The 26,271-nt window shown below is 39.6% G+C and overlaps 1 protein-coding gene across 1 annotated transcript; it reads left to right on the top strand.

Moving 5' to 3' along the window:
- Window positions 1–5,140: 5,140 nt before the first annotated feature.
- Window positions 5,141–25,589, top strand: zpld1b (zona pellucida-like domain containing 1b). The gene is made up of 14 exons (XM_065471911.1): window positions 5,141–5,246; window positions 6,016–6,236; window positions 6,352–6,533; window positions 6,899–6,971; window positions 7,564–7,661; window positions 7,959–8,039; window positions 8,241–8,412; window positions 8,496–8,601; window positions 8,798–8,833; window positions 9,017–9,166; window positions 23,523–23,580; window positions 24,300–24,468; window positions 24,558–24,656; window positions 25,494–25,589. Exons 1-14 carry the CDS (start codon window positions 5,141–5,143, stop codon window positions 25,587–25,589), a joined length of 1,647 nt encoding a protein of 548 aa, XP_065327983.1.
- The last annotated feature ends 682 nt before the right edge of the window (window positions 25,590–26,271 follow it).

The following is a 26,271-nucleotide window of genomic DNA, read 5'->3' as shown; positions in this document are numbered from 1 at the left end:
AAGATTTTTTTCTGGCTTTGGCAAACATTACTCACCGAGGATCAAATCGCAGCAGGGCCTTTGATGAAGGCTTCACTTTCCTGCCTGCGTTAAAACTGGAGCATCAGATTACAGCCGCACTCTCACAGGTTTTGTGCTTCAGCCCAGACTGTGTGATTTAGATGTCTGTTTGTTGAGTCTGGGTGTTTCAGGCTGATCAGATAGACGCGGCTCTATCAGGCAGATCTAAGTTTGGCAGGTGGTCCCGAGCCATTAAAAGTTTCTGGATACGGTGACCTGAAGAAATCATTTGCAAAGCTCATGAGGGCTGCACAGAAACTCGTGGTTTTATGGCAAGGATAAGAAAGTTCATTGATGTTTAACAAAGAGTGATTTTGATGCCAAATTTGAAGAAACCAGCAGCCATTTATTTCCACACACTGGTGAGAGATATTTAGTTTACTCTTGCATCTTTAAGAAAGAATTGTACTGAACGCACAGTGTACTGGCTAAATAGGTCATCTGCTGGGTGGGATTTGTAACAAAAAAAAAAAAAAAGCAGGATATGTGGCCATCTGATCTTGTTTTGCTCAGACTTCATATTGTATTTCAGCACTACCTTATCAGAAAGGCAGGGGGGATAGCAAACACGTGCAGCAAGCTGTGTAGGGCTGTGAGTCTGGATCTGACACATAAAACCACAGAGCAGGATGTGCCTGAACCAGGTGACATACATTACATGTGTTAGACGACAGTAACAATATTAGGGGCAGGAAGGGAATAACAATCAAAGCATATAATGTTTCAATGAGCTCATGCAAAAAAAGATTGACCGAATAAACCTAATGCTTTGATATACAGTCAGTAAAAAAAAAGTATACTCTTTATTTGTGTCAGGACAGTACAACAAATCACTCTGGTCCTAAGCAGGTGTAAAAATAGGTAACTACAACACCAGATGAACTACAAAATATGACATATTACAACGTGTCATCATTTGTTTAACAAAAACTGAAACAAAATGCCAAAGCAGGGGGTAAAAAACTGAGGACACGCTTACTGTTTCCATATGAATTAAAAGGGTGCCAGGTGCTGGTAATTAAATGCAACTGATTAATTGCTCACCAGTGAATCTGAGCACCTCTATAAAAGCAGAAGTTTTGGTTTGTTGGTCTGGAGCATTCAGGTGTGGGCTAGCAAAATGCCAAGGAGGAAAGACATCAGCAATGATCTTACAGCAGCGATCAATCAGGGAGTGGTTATAAGGTCATTACCAAACTATTTAAAGTCCATCATTCTACAAGTGAGAAAGATTATTCGCAATCGGAAAACACTGAAGACTGTTGCCAATCTTGACAGCAGTGAACATCCCAGCAAACTGACCCCAAGGTCAGACCGTACAATGCTCAAAGAAACTGCAAAAAAGAGCTACATGTCAGACTCTACAGTTGGCAATGTTAAATGTTAAAGTTCAAAAAAGACTGAACAAGTGTGGTTCGTTTGGAAGGGTTTCTAAAAAAAAAAAGCATGGCAGTAGAGCTTGGATTTGCAAAGCTATAGCTGAAGAAACCACAAGACTTCTGGAACAATGGACAGACAAGAATCACAAGTGGAGATGTTTGGATATAATGTATCGAACCACGTTTAGTGAGAGCCAAACAGCAGATCAGGCACGATGGTGTAGGGGTGATTTAGGCGTGTTTTGAAGCCACAGAACCTGAGAATCGTGCAGTGATTGAGTCGACAATGAACACCTCTGTATACCTCTGTATACCAAAGTATTCTAGTGTCAAATGTGAGGCCATCTGTGTGACAGCTAAACCTTGACTGAAAATGGGTCATGCAAAAGGCCAATGATCCCAAGCACAGCAGCAAATCTACACAAAGAATTGCTGGAAAAGAAAAGAATCAAGGTTTTGAAAACCTCGGTGAACTGAAGCCATGTTGTAAAGCAGAGTGGGCCAAAATTCCTCTACATCGATGTGAGAGACTGATAAAGTCAAAAGAAGAAAAAAAATATCATTGAAAGTTATTGCTGCTTCTACAAGCTATTGGATCATAGGGATGTATATAGTTATTCACACAATGCATCTTAATTTTGTTTTTGTTTTTATTATGAGATATGAGACATGAATTTCCCTCTGGGATTAATAAAGTTATTCTCATTCTTATTGTTATTAAAGAGCTAGTTGCACAGTGTAATGTCATGTTGCTCTCAGTTTGTATTTACTTAATTGAAAGAGGATTTACTTTCATGATTTACTTTACCATGACTGTGTATGCATATGTCTTATTAAATGTAGTCTATTATAATTTTACTCAGACCATTAGATTGATACAAATCAAAAATAATACCTGGAAAAAATATTTATTTTTCCACATAATCTTTTTTTTTTTCGGGGAAACTCAGTTTGTAGTAGTCAGGCTGGCTCTTAAAACTAAAAATGTAAAAACTACAATTAAAAATACCGCCAGAGCCAGAGAACAGTCTGAGACTTTCAGAGTTGTGGACAGTGGGCAGAGAGGGGAGATCTGAGAAGCGAGAGCGGGGCTGACATGCAGTGATTGCATGCATTGGTTTGCTTGGCCGGGAATTGAACACTTGATGCTCACAGCATTTGGGCTCAGGTGATATGACCACAGGTCAATCACACAGTTCTCTTTATTTATACAAAACAATAAAATCATCCCTGGAGTAACATTGAAATGATTTATGTTACCACAGGGTTGGCCATCAACACAACTTCCCTTTCCACTTGTGATGCCAGGACATCCCAGATATCCCCACTCAGGACTCAGGCCGCTAATGGTAAATAATTTCGAATTTCTATAGCGTTTTTCTACTCAGAGCACTCAAAGTACTTTTTTTTTTTTTTTTTTTTTTTTAACCACAGGCCACATTCATGCTGCACTTTATCCTATGCCTTCAAGCACTTTCTAACTATCATGCACACTCTGTAGGCAACTTGGAGGCTAGAACACTTCGACATGCAGACCGGGTAGACTGGTGGATGACCTGCTTTACCTTCTAAGATCAGCCATGTGCTGCAACCTGTGCTGCATGAAAAAGTTTTTCTAATTGAAAATGACTCATTGAGAGATTTAAAGCTTTACTTGTAAAGTTGTTAGCATGAAAATAGGCTATCGAAATGATTGATTTACCAATCGAAAAGCTTGTGACTAATATGCTTCCAAGAATTTGTATCCAAAATATTTTTTCAGTGTTTCTGAGACTTCAGGAAAAGTAATATCCTGTTTAGAATATTTCTGTTTCAGGGAACTGCATGAGCATGAATTTTATAAGCAACTTTCAGCAATCTTAAGCATGTGACTGTTTCAAGGCCCTTTAGACACCACTGAAGGTGCTTTAATTCCACATCTGTTTGTTTGTCATTACCCAGAGAAAGGAATGAGGACAGCAGGGTACAGAAAAGTTTATTTCTGCTCATCTAAAAAGCAATGAAACTATTTGCTTTGAGATATTTGGTCCTTTTTTTCCTCTACAGGAAAGACAGATGGAAAAGAAATAATAAGAATGAAAAATAGAAAATTGTTGTCACATTGTTCATAAACTACAGCAAACCAGACTTACATTGATTGTCTGTCAAATGAGTCACAAATTGGATTAATTTTTAAGCAATTTCTTCTCTGTGCTTTGTTCACAGGTATTTTACAGTCTGCCAATAATCCAATATACCAACTTTCCTATTAACCAATTCCATGAACGCATCAAAACCGAGCATGCTGAAAAATATGGCACATATTGTAAAGCTTATTGAGTTCCTTTATTTATATCCACAAACACATTAGGACAAAGTGAGCCACATATTTGCACAGAGTGAAATGTTCCTCGATCACGGTGAAAATGGGCAGATCTGCTGCCAATACCCACTAAACACCAAATCCAATAATCAAAATATTTCCTAAAAAATGCTGTAGTTACAGCTGTCGTGAAAAATAAAGTTGTTTTTCCATATTTGTGACCCATTTGTATAAATTCATGCTTTCCAAAGGCTTGGACTGAGCTTAGCAGCACCACAGAAGACTCCAGCAACACTCTTTTACACCTCCTTAAATATGAGTAGATCATTTTAAAGGTCAAGGAACTTCAGAAGAAGAAGTTTTTTTGTGTTATGCTACAAGTGCAACATAATAATGTTTTGTTAGATGGACTGCAGTAAAATCCAAGGTGAGCGGGTTATCTCGAGGCAGAGAAACACGGCGTAAAAGCACACGCAAGAGTCCACTTTTTCCTTCTGCAATGCTGAAAGCACTGTGCTGTAGCTGTATACACCGCTGAATGCCTTTACTCTAAGTGATGTCTTGTGCATCACAATTACCCACACACAGCCCTGCATCAGACCGTGAGTTGACTTTTATGTTGATGTGAATGTGGGCCGCAGCAGGAGCCGATGACAGCTTAATTCCTGAGCTGGGCCCCCCCCTGCCGAGGCTCGCCGTTTGTGTGATCTGACAGACAGAGATCAGACTGTGGAGAGATGAGTGGAAACCCTCTGAGTACGCTCAGGTTTCTTGGCATGGTGAAAAGATTTGTCCAGTCCATTCAGATCTGATGGAGTTTCCCATATTCTGCACCGCAGCTGGTTTTTGTCGAGGTATCTTTCTCATCTGTGCGCACACAAGAGATACATGTGAGGCTGACGCTGTGTTTAGTTTAGGTACTCGGTGCCACCAGAGCTGCATGCCACAGAGTTGAACTTTTCTCTCATCGCTAACCAGGTGAAGAGGGGTTCCAGCCAATTACTTTGGAAAAGGCAGGAGACAGGTAAACAGGTGTGGAAAAATAATAGATGTGGGGGTGGACAGAGGGAGGGTTGTGGGGTTGGGATGAAATGAGCCGCAAAGAGGGGTGACCTCAGTTTAAAAGGGGTTGGGTAATGGAGGCATTAGGCCAACATGAGCAACTGAGGTAAAAGGGTGCAGGGGGAGCAGGACAAGAAGGATTAGGGGACGTGGGGAAAGAAGGCTGAACTACTTTGATAGAGGTCAAACCGTGGAGCAGTCAGGAAACAAGAGGCATTGTTTTTGAACATCTAATTTTGAGATAAGTGCTGTTTTTTAACACGTACCTGAGGAATGTGGCTAATGCAGTGGTGACCTTCTGAAGATGACAGCGGACAAACCTCTCTTAGGCGCGGAAATGACACGAATGGGTTTTATCTTCCTGCTGCTGAGTAACGCCACGTCAGTCTCCACACAGTTTAATGGATACAACTGTGACGCCAACTACCACAGCAGGTTTCCAGGTGAGAATCCTCCCCAGCAGGTTCTCTCTTTGCCGTCCACACACGTCTGCCAACAGGTGTGGAACACGGTAGATCTATGAGCAGCAAAAGTAGCAGCCACATTAAAATGAGCACAAATAGTTCTGGTAGGTTGATGCTTTTTTACTGATGGTGTTTCTAATAACATTTCTTTCCTTATTGAGAGTTAATATTGAGGACAATAAAGTTATATCTTTATACTTAGATAGATAGATCATCAACATACCTTTCTATCTATCTAAGCTGGGAAGCTTCATTTATGGTTAAAAAAAACATGTGAACCACATAAATAATTTAATCCATCGAATATTTTACTTACAATGTTTATGGCCCTATTATGACAAACATTTCCTGGATACAGACATTTTGAGGCAATCTCCTGCTATGATCTACAAAATTACACTAGATTGATTTACCTGATTGATTTTGCCTCCACAGAGCTCTGTTAGTAATTTCATACTTGTGCGAAAATTCCCATACAAAAGTGAATAAAAATCTTAATTAGAAAAATTAGTAACTTCTGCCTTGCATGACCCAGCATGATGCCTCAAATCTTGATTTTTATCTTTGCACCCATCAAACAAAAAACTCGAGGCTCACGCTTGTGTATGTGCCAGCTGTTTAGGACTCCAAAAAGTAATTTTCAAGCAGCAGCCATTCTGGAAACACGCACCGAGTAGTTACGATTTCAATTATTACAGTTACATTGCCAACTTTTCTCTCTGAACCTCCCTCTCCCGTCTTCCTCCAGGTGAAAGGGACATCAGTGTGTACTGCGGGGTTCAGACCATCACTTTGAAGATCAACTTCTGTCCTGTTCTCTTCTCCGGCTACACCGACGCAGATTTGGCCCTCAACGGCCATCACAGCGAAGCCCAGTGTCGCGGCTTCATCAACAACAACACTTTCCCCACAGCACTTCTGTTCAGCATCAGCCTCAGCACTTTGGAGGCCTGCGGCAACAGTCTGGTGGTAAAGAATACTCGAGCACTGCGCATGGCTTTATTCTAATCAATAATCAACTTCATCATGTTGTGTATTGACTTTGGCGGAGAGCAAAGTGACTGGCCGATGTTTCTCTCTGCAGGTCAGCACAGCCTACGGGCCCACTGCCTATGGGAACATGTCTCTTGTACAAATTGGGAATATATCAGGCTACATCGACACCCCTGACCCACCAACTATAATCAGCTATCTGCCTGGTTTGTTGTATAAATTCAGTTGCAGCTACCCGCTGGAGTACCTGGTCAATAACTCACAGCTGGCATCGTGAGTTTCTGCCAAAACATCCATCAGTGTCCAAAAGAGAGCTGCACCTTGCAGGAGTTGCTTTGCAGAGTTAATCCTGAAAGGCTGGCTTTAAGATATATTCATTTAATTAGATTCACTTATAGCTTTCAAAAACTGTGCTAACAATTAAATTCCCAGTTTAAAAGCTTCAGTGACTTTGTGCCTCGCAGTATTTTTTCAAACCATTAATTTTATTATTCACATATATTATTCTCTGACCTTCGTAAATCAGACAAGTATATAAATAAAAGCGCAGCTGATTTATAACTGTACTAAATCGAAACCTCTGCTCCCGAAATGTTATTTATTAAGCTAAGGCTCACAAAGGCTCCATCTCTTCACAGATCCTCTGCAGCTGTGTCTGTCAAAGACAGCAACGGTACTTTTGTGAGCACGCTCAGTATGATCCTGTACAACGTGAGTACAAAGCAGCGCTGGAATAAAAATATATTTCCATTTCTAGCTTAAGAGGTGCAGAGGAATTTATATGAAACAAAATAGACATTAAAACTGGCACATGACTGGATAAGCATGTTTGGTTTGTTTTTAGTGACTCAGTTCGATGTTCATATAACATCTTTTAATGTCTTTTAATTATCAGTGCTTAGTATTTTCACTGTTTCCAACTAACTCCATGAAAACAACAAAACCAAGTGACAATAAGCAGCTGGTTTTCTGTAATAGCCCATGTATTTTTCCACCAACAACAATATTCCACAAAAGGTTTGCTATGTAATCCTGTTTAAAATCACACTGCTTAGAATACTCTGTACTTACTTTAAACAACATAATCACTGTGTTGCATATAATTGTGCTCCTTCTTTAACAATTTATGTCACATATGCTTGTTTGGCTACAGACCTGTGCAAAAATTGCTCTGGACAGCAGAAAAATAGCAAAACTATAGAATAACACCAGCTATGCAAAGACTGATTCAGTGTCTTCATTTGCATTATGCCATGTTTTGAGTGAATAATCAACATTTTTTTTCTTTTTCTTTTTTCTCCAGGATTCAGCATACAATCAGCCTCTCTCTATCCCCATGGCTGGACTGGCTCTGAAAACCAGAGTATTTGCTGCTGTGAAAGCCACAAACTTAGACAAACGGTACCGCACAAAACCCAGCTATTCACTATTGAATTTCCATAATTTTCACGTCATAGATGTGCAAGACTCTTTACCATAACAAACCTATTACTGCAGCAGAAAGGATATTTTAAATATAGTTCTCCACAGCATCTTTCCCACTATCATTTTTACAGATTTACTCCTCTTTTCTTTGCTTTGCCTACATTCATTATGCTATTATGTTATTATTCTTCATGAAGGCGCCAGGCTGCAGTTTTCTCATGTGCAGTTAGATCTCTATCCTCCATCCCATCTCACAGTTTTGTCCCTTTGCAGGTGGAACATTTTGATGGACTACTGTTACACAACCCCCTCAGGGAATCCTAATGATGAACTCCGCTATGACCTTTTCTTTGGGTAAATCTTGCGGTTTTTTTTCTGCTTCAAGATAATGACTGATAAACCACAAAAGAGAGTCATTACCTATTCAGGTTCTCCACATGGCTTATCCTCATTGAATGCCACGTTTTCTCTTCCTAAAGAGTTCTTAAGGGTACTCATAGACATTAAATCTAGCATTTCTGCTGGGTCTGAATATATGTATCTGCTTCCATACAGTTGCTATAAAGACCCCCAGACGACAGTTTTGGAGAATGGGAAGAGCCAGATGGGCCGTTTTTCCTTTGAGGTTTTCCGTTTTGTTAAACACAGACACCAGAAGATGTCGACTGTGTTTTTGCACTGCGTCACCAAGCTTTGCCGGGCCGATGACTGCATCATGTTAATGCCTGTAAGAGTGAAAATCTCCGTTTGTGACTCACCACCTGTTTCCTCACCTTACTGAGGACTGAAATCTGATGATGTGATTGGCAGATCTGTGGGCGGCGGCGCAAAAGGGATGAAGAGGAGACCCCTGATTCCATGGCAGCAGCATCAGGGAACGCCATCCTCTCTGCCGGTCCAATCATCACCAGGAGTGGTATGAACTATAAACCCACTTTTACTGGAATAGTTTTGAGAGACATGCTGCTTTGCTTTCCTGCTGAGAGTGCAGCTATCCAGTCAAAATAAGAAGCAACAGCCTGAAATGTCATACTGCTAATTTAAAGCTGATTTCAATTAAGACCACTGAAGTCAAAATGTATCCAATAAGCGCTTTAAAAATTGCTTTACAGATGAAACTCCTGTCAACAACTCCCAGCTCGGTAAGTGCCATTACGCAATGTTACGAAACATAAAAGTGTTGTAAACTATCATGACAGCAGATTCCCTTTGAAATGACTGTTTACAGCAAACCCTCTTCTTTTCCTGCAAGAGAAAGACTCGGGCTCAGCTCGTGGTAAAAACCTCATCAGACAGCTTGTTTTCAGTTTCTTTCCCTTTCCATCTTCCAGTCTCTGGAGATCTCTCCCAGCCAATGAACCCAGTGACCAGTGCTCTGATCTCAGGTGTGGTCATCCTGGGTGTGGTCAGTGTGTGCTTCTTCCTGCTGTTGCTCCGCTTCCTGCTGAAGCCCCGCCCCCCAGCGACAACAGCAGCCTCAGGTGTTTGGAATCCAAGCTTTAAATAAACATCTGCATGTTGTGCAACATGTGTATCATTTAAGGTGTTGTATATTTATTGCGTTCAATACCTCAGAATGTTTCATCTTTTGTGGGTTTGCATAATAATCGTGTTTAGAAAATGTTGCATTTAATGACTCCATATTTTTAACAAGTGTTTTTTTCTCTTTCTTTCCATTTTTGTAACCAGTATATGTATAAAATCACAGATTAGAGACACCATTGTTTTTTTGGTCTTTGTTTTCCTGTGAAATGTTATAGTATTCAAACCCTGTACAATATCCAAAGGAAATAGTGAGTGAATTCGAGCAGGTGGATTTCTTGATCTGTTTTTGAATTCAGCTTCCAGTTTTTGTTTGCATTCAAGTTTTAAATATTTCTTTGTGGTGGATATAAATTCTGATTTTAAAATAAAAACAGTAAAACTAAAAAAGACAACTAAAATAATAATTTTAAGATTTAAAAAAAGTGTCTACTTTATTTGGCCTGAGTGTTTGAGGTTTCGGTGCGCTCTTACCTGTTCCTAGGATTATGCTCTTCTGGACAGAGACCGGTGATCTTGCCCCTGGGATCTGCTGGAGACACTGTTCAAGCTTTGGGGTTACAGCTCCTAATGCTCCTATCAGCACTGGGACCACTCAGTCCCTGACACTTCTTTATTTTCTCATGCTCCCTCTAACTGATGTTGCTGTCTGCTGGAAATTCCACATGTATCAAAACTGTGGTTTATATATGTGTATGCATGTGTGTGCGTTCTATGTGTGTCTGTGTGGGTTACGCATCTCCAGCGATTAGCTGTTGATGTCTGATGTTGCCTGAAACTGAATATATGTAGCTTTGCTTTGTTTGAAAGTAAATAGATCACTTAAAGAGCACTTTTGAAGCTTCAAGGTTCACTCACTCACCTCTCTCAAAGCTCTAAAGATTTAAGTTTATTTTAGTTTAAAACATTTCCTTAAACCTTGATGAAGTCCGTGAAAATGTAACAACCTATTACATCTGAGGGATTAAGCTTGTAGGTCTGTGTATATGGACATTCTGACACTGGTGAATCTTTTCATGAGCAGTAAACTTGTTACTAATTAGATAACTAGCTGACTATAGCCAAGGCTGACCTGGGTCTGAACATCTGTGTATCCATGGGTTTGAACAATACAAACATAGAAAAAAAAAGTATAAAAAATATGCGTGTGTCTGTGTCGGGATTGTGTGTGTGGCAAAAAATGTGGCCTTGGATACAGTCTGAACAGCCACAAATGTGGTAATGAGTATTCACCTGTGTTTATAATAGAATTCAGTGGACATACTGATGGGCTTATTATGGTCTATCACTGATTTATCAGCACCAGTGTGCAGATATTTTTTTTTAAATAATGCAGGAAAATGCACTAGGAGTATTTCAGAGAAAGTAAAATAATATGAATTTAAGACAGAATATAGCTGATGTATTTATATTAGATTTCTTCCCCTAAAATTTGAATTGGCCCCCCAAAAACAGAATTATCAGGGTCTAGCTTATTTGTCCGTCACAAACATGTCAGATACAGCGATCAAGGTCAAGCTCATAAATGGGTGTGGTCCTACCCTTGAGTACTCACCCATAACTCACACAATGATCTCTAGTTCACTGTTTTCTCCTTAATATCTTATGTTTTTATAAATGTTGCTTATATGTGGTGAAGTGAAGATGATATTTTTGATATACTGCAGTTCTCAACAGAATCTTTTCCACTATCCCTTTTACATATTTACTTCTTTTTTCTTTGTTTTGCTTACATTCATTATGCCATTATGTTATTATTCTACATGAAGGCGCCAGTCTGCAGCATTCTCATGTGCAGTTGGATCTCTATCCTCCATCAAAGTTTTGTCCCTTTGCAGGTGCAGCATCTTGATGGATTACTGTTACACAGACCCCTCAGGGAATCCTAATGATGAACTCTGTTATGACCTTTTCTTTGGATAAATCCTGCGCCCCCCCCCCCTTCAAGATAATGACTCGATAAACCACAAAAGGGAGTCATTATCTATTCAACTTCTCCACATGGCTTACCCTCATGAATGCTTCTTCTTTCTTCTTCATAAGGCATAAACCCATCAGCTTCTTTGCGACCACCTGCCTAATATTGTGTGGGTCCACCTCGCGCCTCCAGAACAGCTGTGATCCATCAGGGTATGGACACAGGACCGTTGGGGGTGTCCTGTGGTCATGGAACTTGGGTCCTCTGGGATGCGAGTCTCTATGGGTTAGGTCTGGGGAGTTTGAAGACTAGGCTGGTGCTTTGAGTTCCTGTTTCTACGGTATAACATCCTGATAAGGTAGGCTGCTGCTCTGGAGTGGTATTGTTGGCATAGGTGAGTTTTGGTAGGTAGTACATGTCAAAGTAATATTAATGCTTCAGAGCATAGTGTTGTAATGAGAGGGTCAGATTTGTGTGAAGTAGTACTAGTCATCACTGTAGAGACAAGTGCTTGTCCAATAGAAATATAAAGCTACAGTCAGTAGCCATTTAACTGAACCGACAGATTGTGCTTTCGTTCAGCTGTTCATCCACCAGCACTTCCAGTTCTCTAATATATCTAAACTTGTGTAAAACTAAAACCAGGGGTTGAAATATTTTAATTACCTGAAGTACATTTTTTAAAAAACAGATAATCTCAGTTCTCCAGGCTTCTCGAAGGACACTCTAAGTTCTTCTTTGAACTCACTGTTGATCCTCTCTCCTTAGCTCGTCTGTACATATTGATGATGATTTGAACTAAAATTTTCTAAATTGGACTCATCACTCCATAAGACCTGCTGTCACTGATTTTCAGTCCAGTTCTTGTGTAATTTTCTGTACTTTTCTCCCTTCTTGCCAGCCACTCTTCCACTAAGACCATTTCTGACGAGGCTTCAACAAACAGAAGATGGATCAATTTAGAAGCCAGATGCATCTTTCAGGTCCTGCGTCAGGTATTTGCTGGATTTTTTTTTTTACTATTTTTTAAGGACATGGCTTTCAGATGTTGTTCATCTGCTGTAGTTAGTTTGTCAGACCTGCCACTTCTTATTTTGTCCTCCACATTTTAAATTTTCTCAGTTTTTTAAAGATACACTGCACACCATGCAGAGATGTGCCAACAGGTCTTTGGAAATCAAGTTGTTAGTGCAAAAACACTATTTTATGTCTGTCAAACTGTGTTATCTTTGGTATTTTTTGGCGCTTCGGCTAAAGGAATTGGAACAAATTATGTGTTTTTGTAACAACCTGCTAGTAACAAAGTGCCTAAAGACACAGTTAAAAATTAGTTGTTTACTAAGTTGTCTGTTATGTGTAGACATAACACAGGTTCATCCCTTAGTTTGGTGCCTTTTTTTATACTTGAATTAATCATAGGTTCATGAGGATATTCCATAATACTGGATGAAGAGAACAACAATTATTAATCAGAAATACTCAAATTCGCTGATCTGGTTAATTTTTTACATTGTTTATTGTTTTATACATAATTAGTTCAATCTACTTCCTGAAAATATTATATGTTTTTTCCTTCACATTTTTGTGCAAAGTTGCATTTAAAACATCCCTGTATCTGTGCAACACTAAAAAGATTTTGCATCTGTGTATGTGGAGTGAAGTAGTGGAACAGAATGAGCACAGAACTGAAGCAATGTCCCAGCATGACTCCGTTTAAGAAGCAGTGCAAAGTTTTTGCAGGAGGAAGCAGGGCTTTCAGTGTATGTGTGTGTATATCTGTATATCTCTTGGTGTGTACTGAGGTTATAAAACCAAATACATGTAACAAATTTTAAGGTATGATTTAATATAGGATAAGGCACAAACAGGAAGAACAGGATTATATATTAATAGTGGGATTAACTAAGATCATTCACTTTCTTACTCCTTTTTGCCAAGGTTATTTATTAAGATTATTATGATAACATTTTTTGTATGTTTTGTTTAATTTGTTTGCCCCTTTTTCTTGTTCTTGTATTATTTTAACATATTCAAAATAATTCCACAGCATTTAATACTCAGTAGGTTAGTTTTAAATGGCTTAACAGCCATATGAAAATAATCAGGTACAGGGACTGAATTTAAAATGAGTGAAAAAGAAGCAAAAATCCAGAGAAAAACCTTGAAGGACATTCAGAAAGCCTGGAGAACTATTGTTCAAGACCACTTAAAAAAACAAAAAAAACAAAACTAGTCTGGCTCCTTCGAACAAGATACTAAGAAATGAGGGGCGGCTCAGGATTTTTGCACAGTATACATGGTGCCATGTTCCTATGAAACTAGCAAAACAAAATAAATCTGTGGGGAATGTGAACAAGCATGTGAAGTCACTGGTGTCCATGTTTATTGTGATGTAGATGTCTAATTGGTAATAACTCATATGCTCAAATGAGCTTCTTAAAAAAAATCCCCATCATGTAAAATACATAAATTCATATAATAATGCTCTGAAGATATTAACTAGATATGAATCTGGCTCTGGTAAATATTTTAAACATCAGGAGTCACATTTATGACCATATTAATAAATCATATTAATAATAACATGTCAAATAGGAAATAAAGTCCTTTCCTTCATGACTTCATGACTAAAAACAGGAATGTTCTTATTGTCTTCTTCGCCATTAGCATCTATCTGGGAATTTTCCTCATGTTGTGACCTTGCGGGTTTCCTGTATCATGGAAATGAGCAAAATACAAGGTACTGCCAGGGCTCATTTGACGACCACCAGAATTAATCTCTCAGATTTTTTGCGGTATTGATTTTCCTTTTCGGTGACCTACGTGAATGTCTGCTGGCAGCAGCGGAATCTCACGTGTCGCGCTCTGAGGCTGTGTTTGTGACCTGCACGGCTCAGCTGCATTCACCGCTCTTTATCACCCTAATCCCTCATTTCAACAGCCATTTTGTGATGTATTCAGCAACTACAATGTCTGCAGATAACTGTATGAGATGAGTAAATGCTATCATCCCCCCTCTCAGTTTACCATCAGTGATAATTGATTAAGCCCACCTCCTAAAATGGAAATGAGGCTGAGATACGGCTTTGAATTTTGAAGCCAAGTTCAGGTGAGTCATGAGCAAATAAAATGTATTTAGAAAAGATCTGGGGAATATAAATAAGGGAGTGCCCTGGCGAGAGGACAGCGAAGAAAGCAAAGAAAGACTCTTTTTGCATGTTTAAGCACACGTCCTGACAATAATATGTCCTTCCTGTCTGTGCGGCGTGGTTTCCACACTAAATATAAAGCATTCAACCAGAGACTGACAAAAGACACCCATCAATCATCTCGACTATGATCACAGCGTTCTCTTCCCAGGTGGCTCGCCTTACAAGATCTGATTTCTAAATGTCCTTTCTTTCTTTATTATTTATTTTTTCAATTTAAGATTTAAAGACGATTTTAAAGATAAAACACCCACAAAGCTGATAAATGTCTCTTACTTCTGTCTTATGACTGTCAACCTAACTCAGGGGTGTCGAACTCCAGGCCTCGAGGGCCGGTGTCCTGCAGGTTTTAGATCTCACCCTGGGTCAGCACACCTGAATCAAATGACTAGTTCATTACCAGGCCTCTGGAGAACTTCAAGGCATGTTGAGGAGGTAATTTAGCCTTTAAATCAGCTGTCTTGTATCAAGGTTACATCTAAAACCTGCAGGACACCGGCCCTCGAGGCCTGGAGTTCGACACCTGTGACCTAACTGATGTGTGTGCTAATAATGACAACTCACTAATTCATGAGAATTTAAAGCGTCTACAAAAGATCCTCTGTGACATTTTCCTCTAATTAAAGCTAATTCAGATAACACAGAAGACTATAGGTTCTCTTTTTTCTATTGTGTTTGAGATTCCAACAGATCAGAAACCAAACATCTTTATTTTAGTTCCATACGAGGGAGCACAGGGCCTGTGCAAAGGAATACAGCCTTATGGACATTATTTAAACATGTAACTTTAAAGGCCAGTGCGCTGGGTTTCATCATTAGCCTCTAGGAAACGACCACAGAACCTCAGCTGGAGAAAGTGAACTGTTTGCACAAACTAATGCAATCCCTGGCTTTGACCTCGTTTTTGTTGAATCCCGAAGCAGTGTTGAGACCACAAAACAGTCAGCTACCAGCTATACACAGCTTTATACATTGTTATCATAAATAAGCAAGGAGATAGCAGGTGTAAGATCCAGGCAACGATGTCTATTTGATTGACAGCTGTGGATTAAGCATCTATTTTTAAGTGTGAATCACCTTTGTGCACTTACAGAGGTTTTCCAGATTGTGCTGGATATTCAGTGCATGAATCTGCTCTTTTGATATCGTCTCTGTTTGCTGAAGCTTTTTCACAAAACTTCATAGAAGGCAGAGTGGTGAGATGGCTTTATTAATCCCCCTCGTCCCGATATCCCTGTGCACTTCTGGCAAAGATGGCCTTAGCCAATATGCAAGTAGATTCAGGGTCTAAAATATACATATACCTCCAGTAATGTTTAGTTAAATTTTCCTTAGCATGTTGCACCTCAATTAGATGCTTTTGGTAGCCATCAACAAGCTTCTGGCTGAATATTTCACCACTCTTCTTGCCACAATTGGTAGACTTCATTTAAATAGCAATTTTTCAATAGGACTGAGGTTATAACTTTGGGAAGGCCATCCCTGAAGCTTTATGTTAGCCTGCTTTAGCCATTCCAAAACCAGTTTTGATGTGTGTTTGGGATCATCGTCCTGTTGGACAGCCAACTTTCTACCATCTAGCTGTTAATTTGAGGAGAAGTTGAAGAGTTTCGAGGTAGTTCTCCTTCTTCAATATTCCATCCACAAACAGTCCCAGAGCATGATGCTGCTACTAGGGGTGCAACAATACTCGTATCGATATTGAACCGTTCGATACAGTGCTTTCGGTTCGGTACGCATATGTATCGAACAATACAAAAATTTTTATTTATTTTATCAACTTTTCTTCTGACGATGCTGTCTGTGTTGAGAGCTCAGTGGATCTGCGTTCAACTTATCCGCCTAGGCTGCACTGTCGAGCGCAGATCCACTGAGCGCAGCGCAAGCTAGCAAGACAGAAGCTTAGCTCCTTGCAACATGGCAAATTGAACCTCCCCCACCCTCATTCAGATCTGGCGTTTGGAACTATTTTGGTCTTCATGTGAAGTATGACCCTGAAGGTAAGCGCGTCATGGACAAAAGTAAAACAGTATGTCGGATGTGCCACGCAATGCTCAATTACATTGGTGGGAACTAGTGCGTTAGCGCAGTTAGCTTGTTAACGTGTTGACGCCGTCCAGCCCCATGCACGGGGCGATCCGCGGTAGCTCGTTAACGGAGATTTGCCGTGTTGTGGCGTTAATGTCATTTCAACGAGATTAACGCTGACAGCACTAGTGGGAACACAATGAATATGACTGCACATTTACGCCGACATCATCCTAGTGCAAAGACAAGTGGAAGCAGACAAAAACAACAAGCACGCATGCTACAAACTTTACCCGAGTCATTTAGACAGCCGTTAGCACATGATTCTCCTTATGGGGACCTGATATGTTTAATATGCTGCTGAGAATATAGCCCAGAAGAAGGGTATAGTATAGCTTTTATTTTGGAAAGAGCCATTTCTCTGTAATAAACTCACTTTTCCAAAGATGAGTGATTTCTCGATCAGATAGATTTATTACTTTGTTGTTTCAGCAACATTAAATTTAAAAACTGTACTTTTGAGTTCAAATATATATTTATAATTTTAATAAATGACAAATTAAAAAGGCATGAACATTTTTTTGTATCGAAAAAATATCGAACCGTGACACCAAAGTATCGAACCGAACCGAACCGTGAATTTTGTGTATCGTTGCACCCCTAGCTGCTACCTCCGTGTTTGACAACTGATACGGTGTTTCAAACAAGCCTCTTGTTATTGTGACCAAATAGCGCCATCTTTGTTGCATCTGACCATAAAATCTTTCTCCAGAAGGCATTTGGCTTGTCCATGTGGACAGTTGCAAATTTCAGTAGTATCTATTTTGGAGCAGGGGCTTCTTTCTTGGTCTACACCCCCTCAATCCTCAGCAATGTAAAAATCACCTACAATTCATTGATTATTTTGGCAAATATAAACTACCAGTTGTAGCCAATCATGATCACTAATGAGAAGGAAAACCTTAAACACCACTTAATAAAAATTACGTAAGTTTATGTATATTCGTGACCCTGTATGGATTGGAGAAAATCCAAAATTAATTCAAACTTGTACAAACATGTACCACCCTGAAAAAAAGATGTGAAGGGATTTTTGTTTTTTTCTGTCTCACTTGTATTTGTCTAGTTTTAGTTTCCTGTGCAAGTGGAGATGTGGACTCTAGCTGTCTCTATGGTCACTGCTGGTGGCCTTCACACCTGTGCTGCATTTGCTAATTATCCAAAGTACTTAGTGCCTGCAGAGACTGCTGAACTTCACCTGATCGTTTTGCCTCCTGAAGTGAATATGACTTCTCATGAAACCCCATGTTACAAGTTCCAACATTCCTTAAAACAGGCTCACCAATTCTTCTCATTTACCCATTTCACCAAGGAACTTGATACCATCACCAGCCTTCATCACCTGCCTGCCCACTCTCTGCCGCCATGTTGTTTTACAGGACTTACACCCACAGACCAGAGACTCAGCTCAGCTCGAGCTCGGACCTCTCTAAATAAGGCATCTCCTTTCTTTCATTCTCTGACAATGTTCGCATTTTGACCTGGGCCTGGAATAACCTTGCTCCTCCTCTCTCGCAGATACAGGCTTCATGCTGCCCACTGGTTCACCAAGTTAATTCACTCAATGTACAATAAACAGTTAAAAGAAATCATCAAAAGCCTAGAATTACTGTGATATTCATGCCTGTGAGTGTATGTAAACCTCTGACCACAACTGTATTTACACCACATACAGTGAAAGTTAACTAATCGTGAACCACATCCTGGACAATATGGGTTGTCGGGCCATGCTGGACACCTCGGTGACACCTCCTGTTCTAACATTCAGAATCAGAATCAGAATACTTTATTGATCCCTAGAGGAAATTATGTTGGTTACAGTGCTCCAGTACAAACAGTAACAAAAACAGACAATACAAGAAGTAAGAAATAGCACAATATATACAAACATACATATATATAAGTCACTTACTAATAAATATCTGAATAAGAAAGAAGAGCGTGTGCAAAAAGGGTGTAGTTATTGCAGTATACAGTGTGTTAGGTGGAGGAGTTGTACAGGGAGATGGCCACAGGCAAGAATGATTTCCTGTGTCGTTCAGTGGTGCTTTTTGGTAATCTGAGTCTCTCACTGAACGTGCTCCTGTGGCTAGCCAGCACGTCATGGAGTGGGTGGGAGGAATTATCCAACATTGTCTTTATCTTGGACAACATTTGCCTCTCCATCACCACCCTAAGAGAGTCCAGCTCTATCCCCACAACATTGCTGGCCTTGCGGATCAGTTCATTGAGTCTGTTAGCATCAGCAACCCTCAACCTGCTGCCCCGGCTTCCCCATCACAGAAGGAAATGCATTTGGAAGTAACTTCTTGGTGAGTATTGCATCAATGATGTGTCCTAGATTCAAGTCTTAAGGGATGGTGATCATGGAGCTTTCAAACCTGAACAGAGGAGAGTCGGAGCAGATTTAAGGATCTAAAAGGGTATGTGAGTGTTTTGGACTGTGTAAGAGCACTCCAGGAAGAAAAATTCAACCTGACACACACACACACACACACACACACACACACACACACACACACACACACACACACACACACACACACACACACACACACACGCAACTCAAGTCCTGACTTAATATAACAGATGCATGCAACCCAGCCAGTCACCCTCCTCTCTGATGAGAATGAGAAAGTTAAGAGAGCTGTTCTACTTCCTTGATGTGATTTCATCACTGCAGCTTGCTGTGTGAGAAATGTTGGCTAACATTTATTTTTTAACCATTTTTTGAAAAAATCATGTTTCTATTAAATAATTCTTCAGGACACGAACTCACAGGATACAGGAATATAACGGGGGTGGTCTGATCCCTCAACCCAAGCATCAGACCACCTTTACACTGAAGACCGCAAGTATTACTACTCCTCTGCTTATCCGCTGGAATATATAATCAATAACAACCAGGTAGATGTGTAAGTGTACAGTTATAAGAACTGGGCCAAAAAAAAAAATGTCTTCCTTCCTTGTAGGTCCTCTGTTTCTGTGAAAGACGACAATAGGAGCTTCATCAGCAGCCTCAGCATGTCCTTGTGCCGGGTGCCAACCTACACCTCTCACACACTATACAGTTCTACCTGAGATAAACTGTAACTTTGGGAGATTAATGGCTTGCAGCAGTTCTTTTAATCTTCTCTTCCTTTTCGAGGGCATAAATTACACCACGCCACTTGTCATACCACCTCTGGGCATGGAACTAAAAACAATTGTGCACGTGCAGGTGGCTGCATCCACCATGACATTGCTGTAAGAACCTTACAGCAACTCTGCAGCCTCTCTTGTCTGATTTAGACCTGTGTTTATAAAACCTAGAAGTTAATTTACTGAAGTACTGCACTTCAGCACAGCTGTGAAATGCTTTACTTGAGTTATTCAGTTTTATTCTACTTTATACAACTTCTACATTTCACAGGAGAACACTGCATTGTTTACTCTCGCCATTGCATTTAGCGCACTTTTGTATTTTCAGAGTAATATTTTACTACTAGGGCAGCTGTAATTCAATATAAAGTGCATAGAATAAAGCCCAGTATGAATGTGTGCATGAATATGGCTTGTGAGCGAAGAAAAGCTTTGAGTGGTAATAAGACCATAAAAGCATAACATTATTATTACGCTATTATTATGTTAGACTGAAGTGGATGGTGCGATTCCTTATAAAAGCCATTGTGTGGCTGGAGGAGCCCATTATAAGTGAAACGTTTTCTCTCTAAACTGCTTCACTTGGACTCATTTAAGTAACCGTTTGAGGGCCAGACATATTTTAGAGGTAAAGTAAGAAGAGTAAGAGGTAAAACAAATATATGCAGTGACCCGTTGGAGGGAGAGTGCCCCTCATGATGGTAGCAAGCAGTCAAAACTACTAAATAGTGCAAATTTCATCTTGATAGATCAGTAAATGTACTCAAATTGTCAGTGCTCGGGTCGCTACTCAAAAAAAGAAAAAAGAAATGCATTTTATATTACTGGTTACTTTTTTCAAAGTTTATGCTCTACATTAATTACACACCGGAGAAACTAAATTATTACTCTAACTGTTACATTACTTTCACTCTACTCTGTAAAAGTAATATAATGGAGTAATGTGAATGATGGTAATTATCTGAAATGCATTGTGTGATAATAACAAGTTAATAATATAAACCTGTAGGCTACAGTTACACACACCAACCCTGCTGATGATCATCAGGTACAGCTGCTGTGTTGGGGTCACCATTCACTCAGTTTGAACATCATTGTGGGTTCTTGGCTAGCTTTTTGTTAGCATGCTGTCTGTGGAGATGCTCAGTGAGAGCTGAAGGTGTGTTAGCCATGTTATGCAGGTGCGTCTGTCCTAGATGCAGCTTGTGTGTCACCATCACACTTTTATCCTTTCGTGCAGTAAAAATAAAACTGCTATCCAAATCTCCACTCCTCAAAAGCTGGAGATCACTCACCATTTTCCTCCATTAGAGAAACAAAGTGAAATCTGTTGATTGTAGCGGAAGCACAGAGAAAGAAAATTTACAATAGAGTATTTTTACATTTTTTGCATTTTTGTATCTTAATACTTCATCCAGCTCCGGAGTTAAAATGTTGCTGCCAAGATTTCATAACTAAAGTAAACTAATAATAACTAATAATGAACAACAGCTCAGAAGGGATTGCAAAATTACAATTAGCGGAAATGATTCATGCCTTAAATGAAAAAAAAAAAGACTTTAAGTTTACATGACTTGAGAGGTACTTTCAGCTGCTCCCTTATTTCCCAAGGGTTCACTACTGCAGATGGATCCACATATTTGATTTGGCACACATTTTATACCGGATGCCCTTCCCGATACAAGCATCCCATTTATCTGGGCTGGGAACAAGCACTGGGAGTACACTATCTTCTAAGGATAGGGTTGTGTTTCCTTCCAGTCTTAAACTGGGGATCCTTCATGTATAAGGTTGTGTTGTGTTGCTCACTACACTCAAAATGTACTCTACTTATTATTCTCTTCCTGCAAACACATCAGGAGACCTGATTATAAATATGTCTTTGACAATAAACATGCAGAAAAATATATTAGCTATAATGGCAACAGGGCAAAATACCGCAGTAATTTGAATACAACTGCAAAACATCATTTGAAGGTTTGTTTTTGTTCTTTGCAGATCCAGCAAATGAAAAAAAAAAAAAAAAAAAAAAAAAAAAAAAAAAATATAATAATAATAATAATAATAATATATGTATATATATATATATCTATATATCTATCTATCTATCTATCTATCTATCTATCTATCTATCTATCTATCTATCTATCTATATATATATATATATCTATCTGAGTGGTTCAAATCCAGTTACGTGCTAAAATTGCCCAATGCAAGTTAGCCAATCAATTTTTCAGTTTTCATTTTAATGTATGTTAATTCACTCAAAACATACCTCAGCAGGAACCTCTGCTTCTATCCTGCAGTCATTCAGGATTTACTGAGACTTTGACTTCATCTCTTTTAATTGTGCAGTTATCTTTAAGCCTTATTTAGCTGTTATTTTTTTTCAAGCAGAAGCGAAAGGCAAGACTGAAGGATTATTTATATCTTTCATTTACAGTAAGCATTCAATTCCAGTTTTAGTATAGCCTGTATATAAAACAGGGACGTAGCCACTGTGGAACTCATTGGTGTGTGAAACTGAGTGGATAATTTTTTTCCATCTTGGTGTTTTGATAGTGGACAAGAAATCATTGTTTGGTATGGACTTGTCAATCTGTCATGTAACCAGCATGTGGCAGGCAGAGAGTGGACAGAATGTAAAACTAAAAACCAGCTTTAAAAAAAATACAACAAAAGACAAAATATAAAACCTAAGCGGGACAGGAACGGACAGACAGACTACATGCACCATGAGCGAGAACAGAGGGAGACGCAGACAATATATACACAGGGGGGTGATTAAGGGAAGAGGAGACACATGGGAACACAGCTGAACTGAATCATAACTAACGAGACAGGGGAAGCAAAAATAAAACAGGAAATAACACACACACACACACACACACACACACACACACACACACACACACACACACACTGAGACTCATACATGTGAACCTGACACTGGGACTGGGGATAAAAAGACATGGAGACACGAGAGACTTTCCTGGAATTCAGTCATGGCTCTAACATAAGAAAATATGCATAAAAATACTTTTTTATTTGCCATACTGTCACGGTTATTAATTGTCAGCAAGATTAGACATGAGAGTAACAGCTTCAGTTTCAGTAACAGCCGCTAACAGCAACAAAAACAGCATCGCTAACCAACCGCTCAGGAATCAAAAGCTCAGTATATCACCTCAGTATCACTGTCACTAGTCAGAAATGAGCTTTGTTGACTCATCAACCTCACACTGGACTCCTTTGACAAAGTTTTGCAGCTTTTCCCAATAGTAAATTTACTCTGCTCAGGAGTAACAGCCTACTACAGATAACTGTGAAGTGTTTGAGTTTTTTTTCAAGTGTTGACATTATTCAAACACATTAACATATAATGAGTAAAAATAATGTATACTATACAGTCAGTTTTGGCAGTGGCATAAAGTTTGTTTTACATGCGCTTTTGATTCTTCAGTTTTTATTTGTTGTTTTTACACATTTTTACGATGCGGTGAATAATAATCATGAGGATTTCATAGGTTTTGACCTCTTTTATTGGCAAATAAAAAAAACAAACAAACTTTGTTTCAGCTGTGGTGCCATTCCCAAAACTTTTAGCCACACTATACAAGAAACTTGCTGGCTGTCCACGACCATTATATGGTGGCCCTGAAAGGTCAAACGCACTTCAACACCAGCAAGTACAAAAATGCACAAAAGCACAATGGAAGTTGAATAAAATACAACAGAAAGAAGAAAAACACCACAAAAACTCATAAAACGACTCACAAAACACAAATGAAGAGAGAAAAGCTGCAGAGGTGGCAAGCTAACAGTAAATGGCTAATAGCAATCTGCTTCTTAAAGGCGTCTCAGTCCTTCGCGTGTTTTTGTTTCGTTGTGTTTTTTGTGCTTTTGTAGCATTTTTCTGTTTGCTGGTGTTTTCTTAAGTTGTGGTGCATTTGACCTCTCAGGGCCACCGTACCATCATGGGCTACAGAGGGTTATGGTATAGCCTACAAGCGGTCTTCATTCCTTCTGTTGCCTCTAACACTAACTATAATTTATTTATTTTATAGAATAAGACCTGAAACTACAGATTGAGACCGTGAACTCTTTAGCGGAGTTTTTATGAGTCTTGAAGTGAGTGTTTTTCTACACAGTCGCCTTATTTTTGCATCCAGAGGAGTCTCCCCCTGCTGGTTAGCAGATTTATTGGCCTCACCTGTTAGACCCAGAATATACATTTACATTTTTAATGCAATCTGTAGATGTTGGCAATGCATTCTGAAGAAGGTGAATAAGTTGTTTGAAAAAAAAAAAAAAGAGTCTCCAATCATTAGACTGTCTGAGGATCCCACCTGTAACCTGGAGTCTCTGACCCAATTCTTTCTCTACAGGTATCTTTTTCTTCTTGTTTGGTACAACGCCTCCATCTCTCCACCTGAAAACATCCTGTGGAACTGGCTCCCTTTTCGTAACTTGAATTTCTTTCATTCCTCTAAGATTCGATAATGAGCTGTGTTTCTGAGTCCAGCAGCTACTTAAAAATTTACACATGCCTTCAGGTTTTTTCTTCCTTCTGTGTAATAAGCAAAGCACAGCTACCTAAATCCTAAGGGAGCCGTAGTCTTAATTTTATCTCCCTCCCATTCATTAATACAGTGCCTGTATCTACCTGTGTTAGGTGTAATTGGGGCACTTGCGAGCTTCACCTTTTATTGAAAGGTGCTCCATTGATGAGCTGACTACCACGCTGGAGAATGGAGATAGCCAGAAGGCTCTCTTCTACTTCCCAGTGTTCCGCTTCATTGAGCAACAGAATGAGACCATCTCCACCTGCTATCTGCACTGCATCACCCGACTCTGTGAGTGCACTTCCTGCAGCACCTTCAAGGTAGGAGGGTAGTGTATGAATTTCAAGCAGAAATCTCCAATTCAGGCCAGATCCCCAGCTCATATCTCCACATATGGTCTGATCCACAGCAATGCCAGAGGAAGAGGAGGAGCATGAGGAGCACAGGGACCACAGTGGTCCAGGAGGGCATCGCTGAGCCGTCTGTGCTCACAGTGGCTATAAGAACCGTATGTTTGTCTTTCTTTTTCTGCAGATTTCAGACGGTGCATCTAAAAGCAATCCTCAAATACGCCACAGAGACATGAATAACATTCGGGTGGTAGAGCTCTGTATCATTAAAGGCTTAGTTTGACGTTTTGAGAAATGCTGTTCACCTCCTTGCTCAAAGTTTAATGAGAAGACATACTACGCTCACCCATTTTTTATGTTGAACTGAGCTAACGATCTGCACATGCACTGTGACTGTACAAGTTTAACACTGGTATCGATACTCTGATCCACCTCCAGCACTGAGCTGGATGCCTGTTGAGGGGCCTAAATGGAGAAAAAATAACAATGACTATAAAACAAAGCACAGAAAATCATTCACAGAATTCATTATCAGCAAAGGAGAACAGATAAAAGGTTATAAAACCTATGATAAGGACGAATAGTCTGACTCCTACCTTCAATCAGTGTTTCGCTTTTGGCAAATGTGTAGTTTGAAACATGGCAAAAAAAAAGAAAAAAAGAAGCTCATTACACCTTTATGATATTTCTTCTGGTTTCCCTTTTCTCCTGTAATTTAATTTTTCTTTCCAATATTTTGATAATTATAATATTGTGTCTCTCATAATGAAATATTGATGTTTCCCGTCTTTCTTGCAGCCATTCTCTCCAAAGAAGAGGCTAAGTGTGTTATGTATTAACTCGACACCAATGAGAGCAGCTATTCACAAAGTTTTTTACTAATTAGATTCCTCCAGAAATGAAAGGACTTTCTTATCTGCAGCGAGTCATATCATCGTCTCTTGTCTGCTGAAATAAAAGCGCCCCATAATGGTGTCCCTCTCATTTGTGCACAGCGCTGTCTGGTGGACGGTCTGATGGAAAGGGCGCATCTTTTGCCCTGGGAATGGTCGCTGCTCTACTCACTGTGGCACGGCTGGCAGCCATTTTGATGGTGGCATCTTTTTTTTTTTAATTGAAAATTGAAGCGGCTGAGCTAGCAGCAGCACATAATATTGATGAACAGAGGTCAGTGCAGGGTAAACGACATGATGAGTTTGACAGGGTGACATTCACATACGAGTGGAGGTGTGTAATGTATATATGTAAGACTTAATCAAAGTGATTGATTGGAGCACTCGCTCAATCCTTCAGAGTATTTCAAGCTATGAAAGTTGAAGCCTGAGTAATTGTCAAAAGACAGAAAGAAGCCCAGCTGTCATCATTTTTGTGAAACATATTTGTTTAAGAAAGAGGGTGGAGTAATGAATGTAATATTTTTTGGTTTCCAGAGGCTTTAAGTTAAGCTACCCAACTACTACTAAACTGGTCGTTAACACAAATGTCTAATCAGCCAATCACATGGCAGCAACTTATGTAGACATCATCAAGATGACCTGCTGAAGTTCAAGGCTAGCATCAGAAGGAGGAAGAAAGGTGAGCGATTTTGAATGTTGGCACCAGACGGATTGATCCAAATATTTCATAAACTGAGTAGAATGGTGCTTCAAACTGATAGGAAGGCAACAGTAACTCAGACAGCTCATTATAACCAGGATGTGCAAAAAGCATCTCTGAATGTAGAAAATGTCAAACCTCGAAGCAGATGGGCTGCAGCAGCAGAAGACCACACCT

The sequence above is a fragment of the Pelmatolapia mariae genome, linkage group LG14 (assembly GCF_036321145.2).
Source record: "Pelmatolapia mariae isolate MD_Pm_ZW linkage group LG14, Pm_UMD_F_2, whole genome shotgun sequence".
Classification (NCBI taxonomy): Eukaryota; Metazoa; Chordata; class Actinopteri; order Cichliformes; family Cichlidae; genus Pelmatolapia; species Pelmatolapia mariae.
Note: the sequence above shows the minus strand (reverse complement) of the source record. Positions and strands in the feature narration are given on the sequence as shown.

Bases quoted from the DNA above. Each gene is read 5' to 3' on its own strand.
- zpld1b (XM_065471911.1), top strand. From the start codon at position 5,141: ATGACACGAATGGGTTTTATCTTCCTGCTGCTGAGTAACGCCACGTCA. The intron at 23,581-24,299 runs GTATAGCCTACA...TTTTATTGAAAG, and splicing joins ATGGGCTACAGAGGGTTATG to GTGCTCCATTGATGAGCTGA. The intron at 24,469-24,557 runs GTAGGAGGGTAG...TCTGATCCACAG, and splicing joins CTTCCTGCAGCACCTTCAAG to CAATGCCAGAGGAAGAGGAG.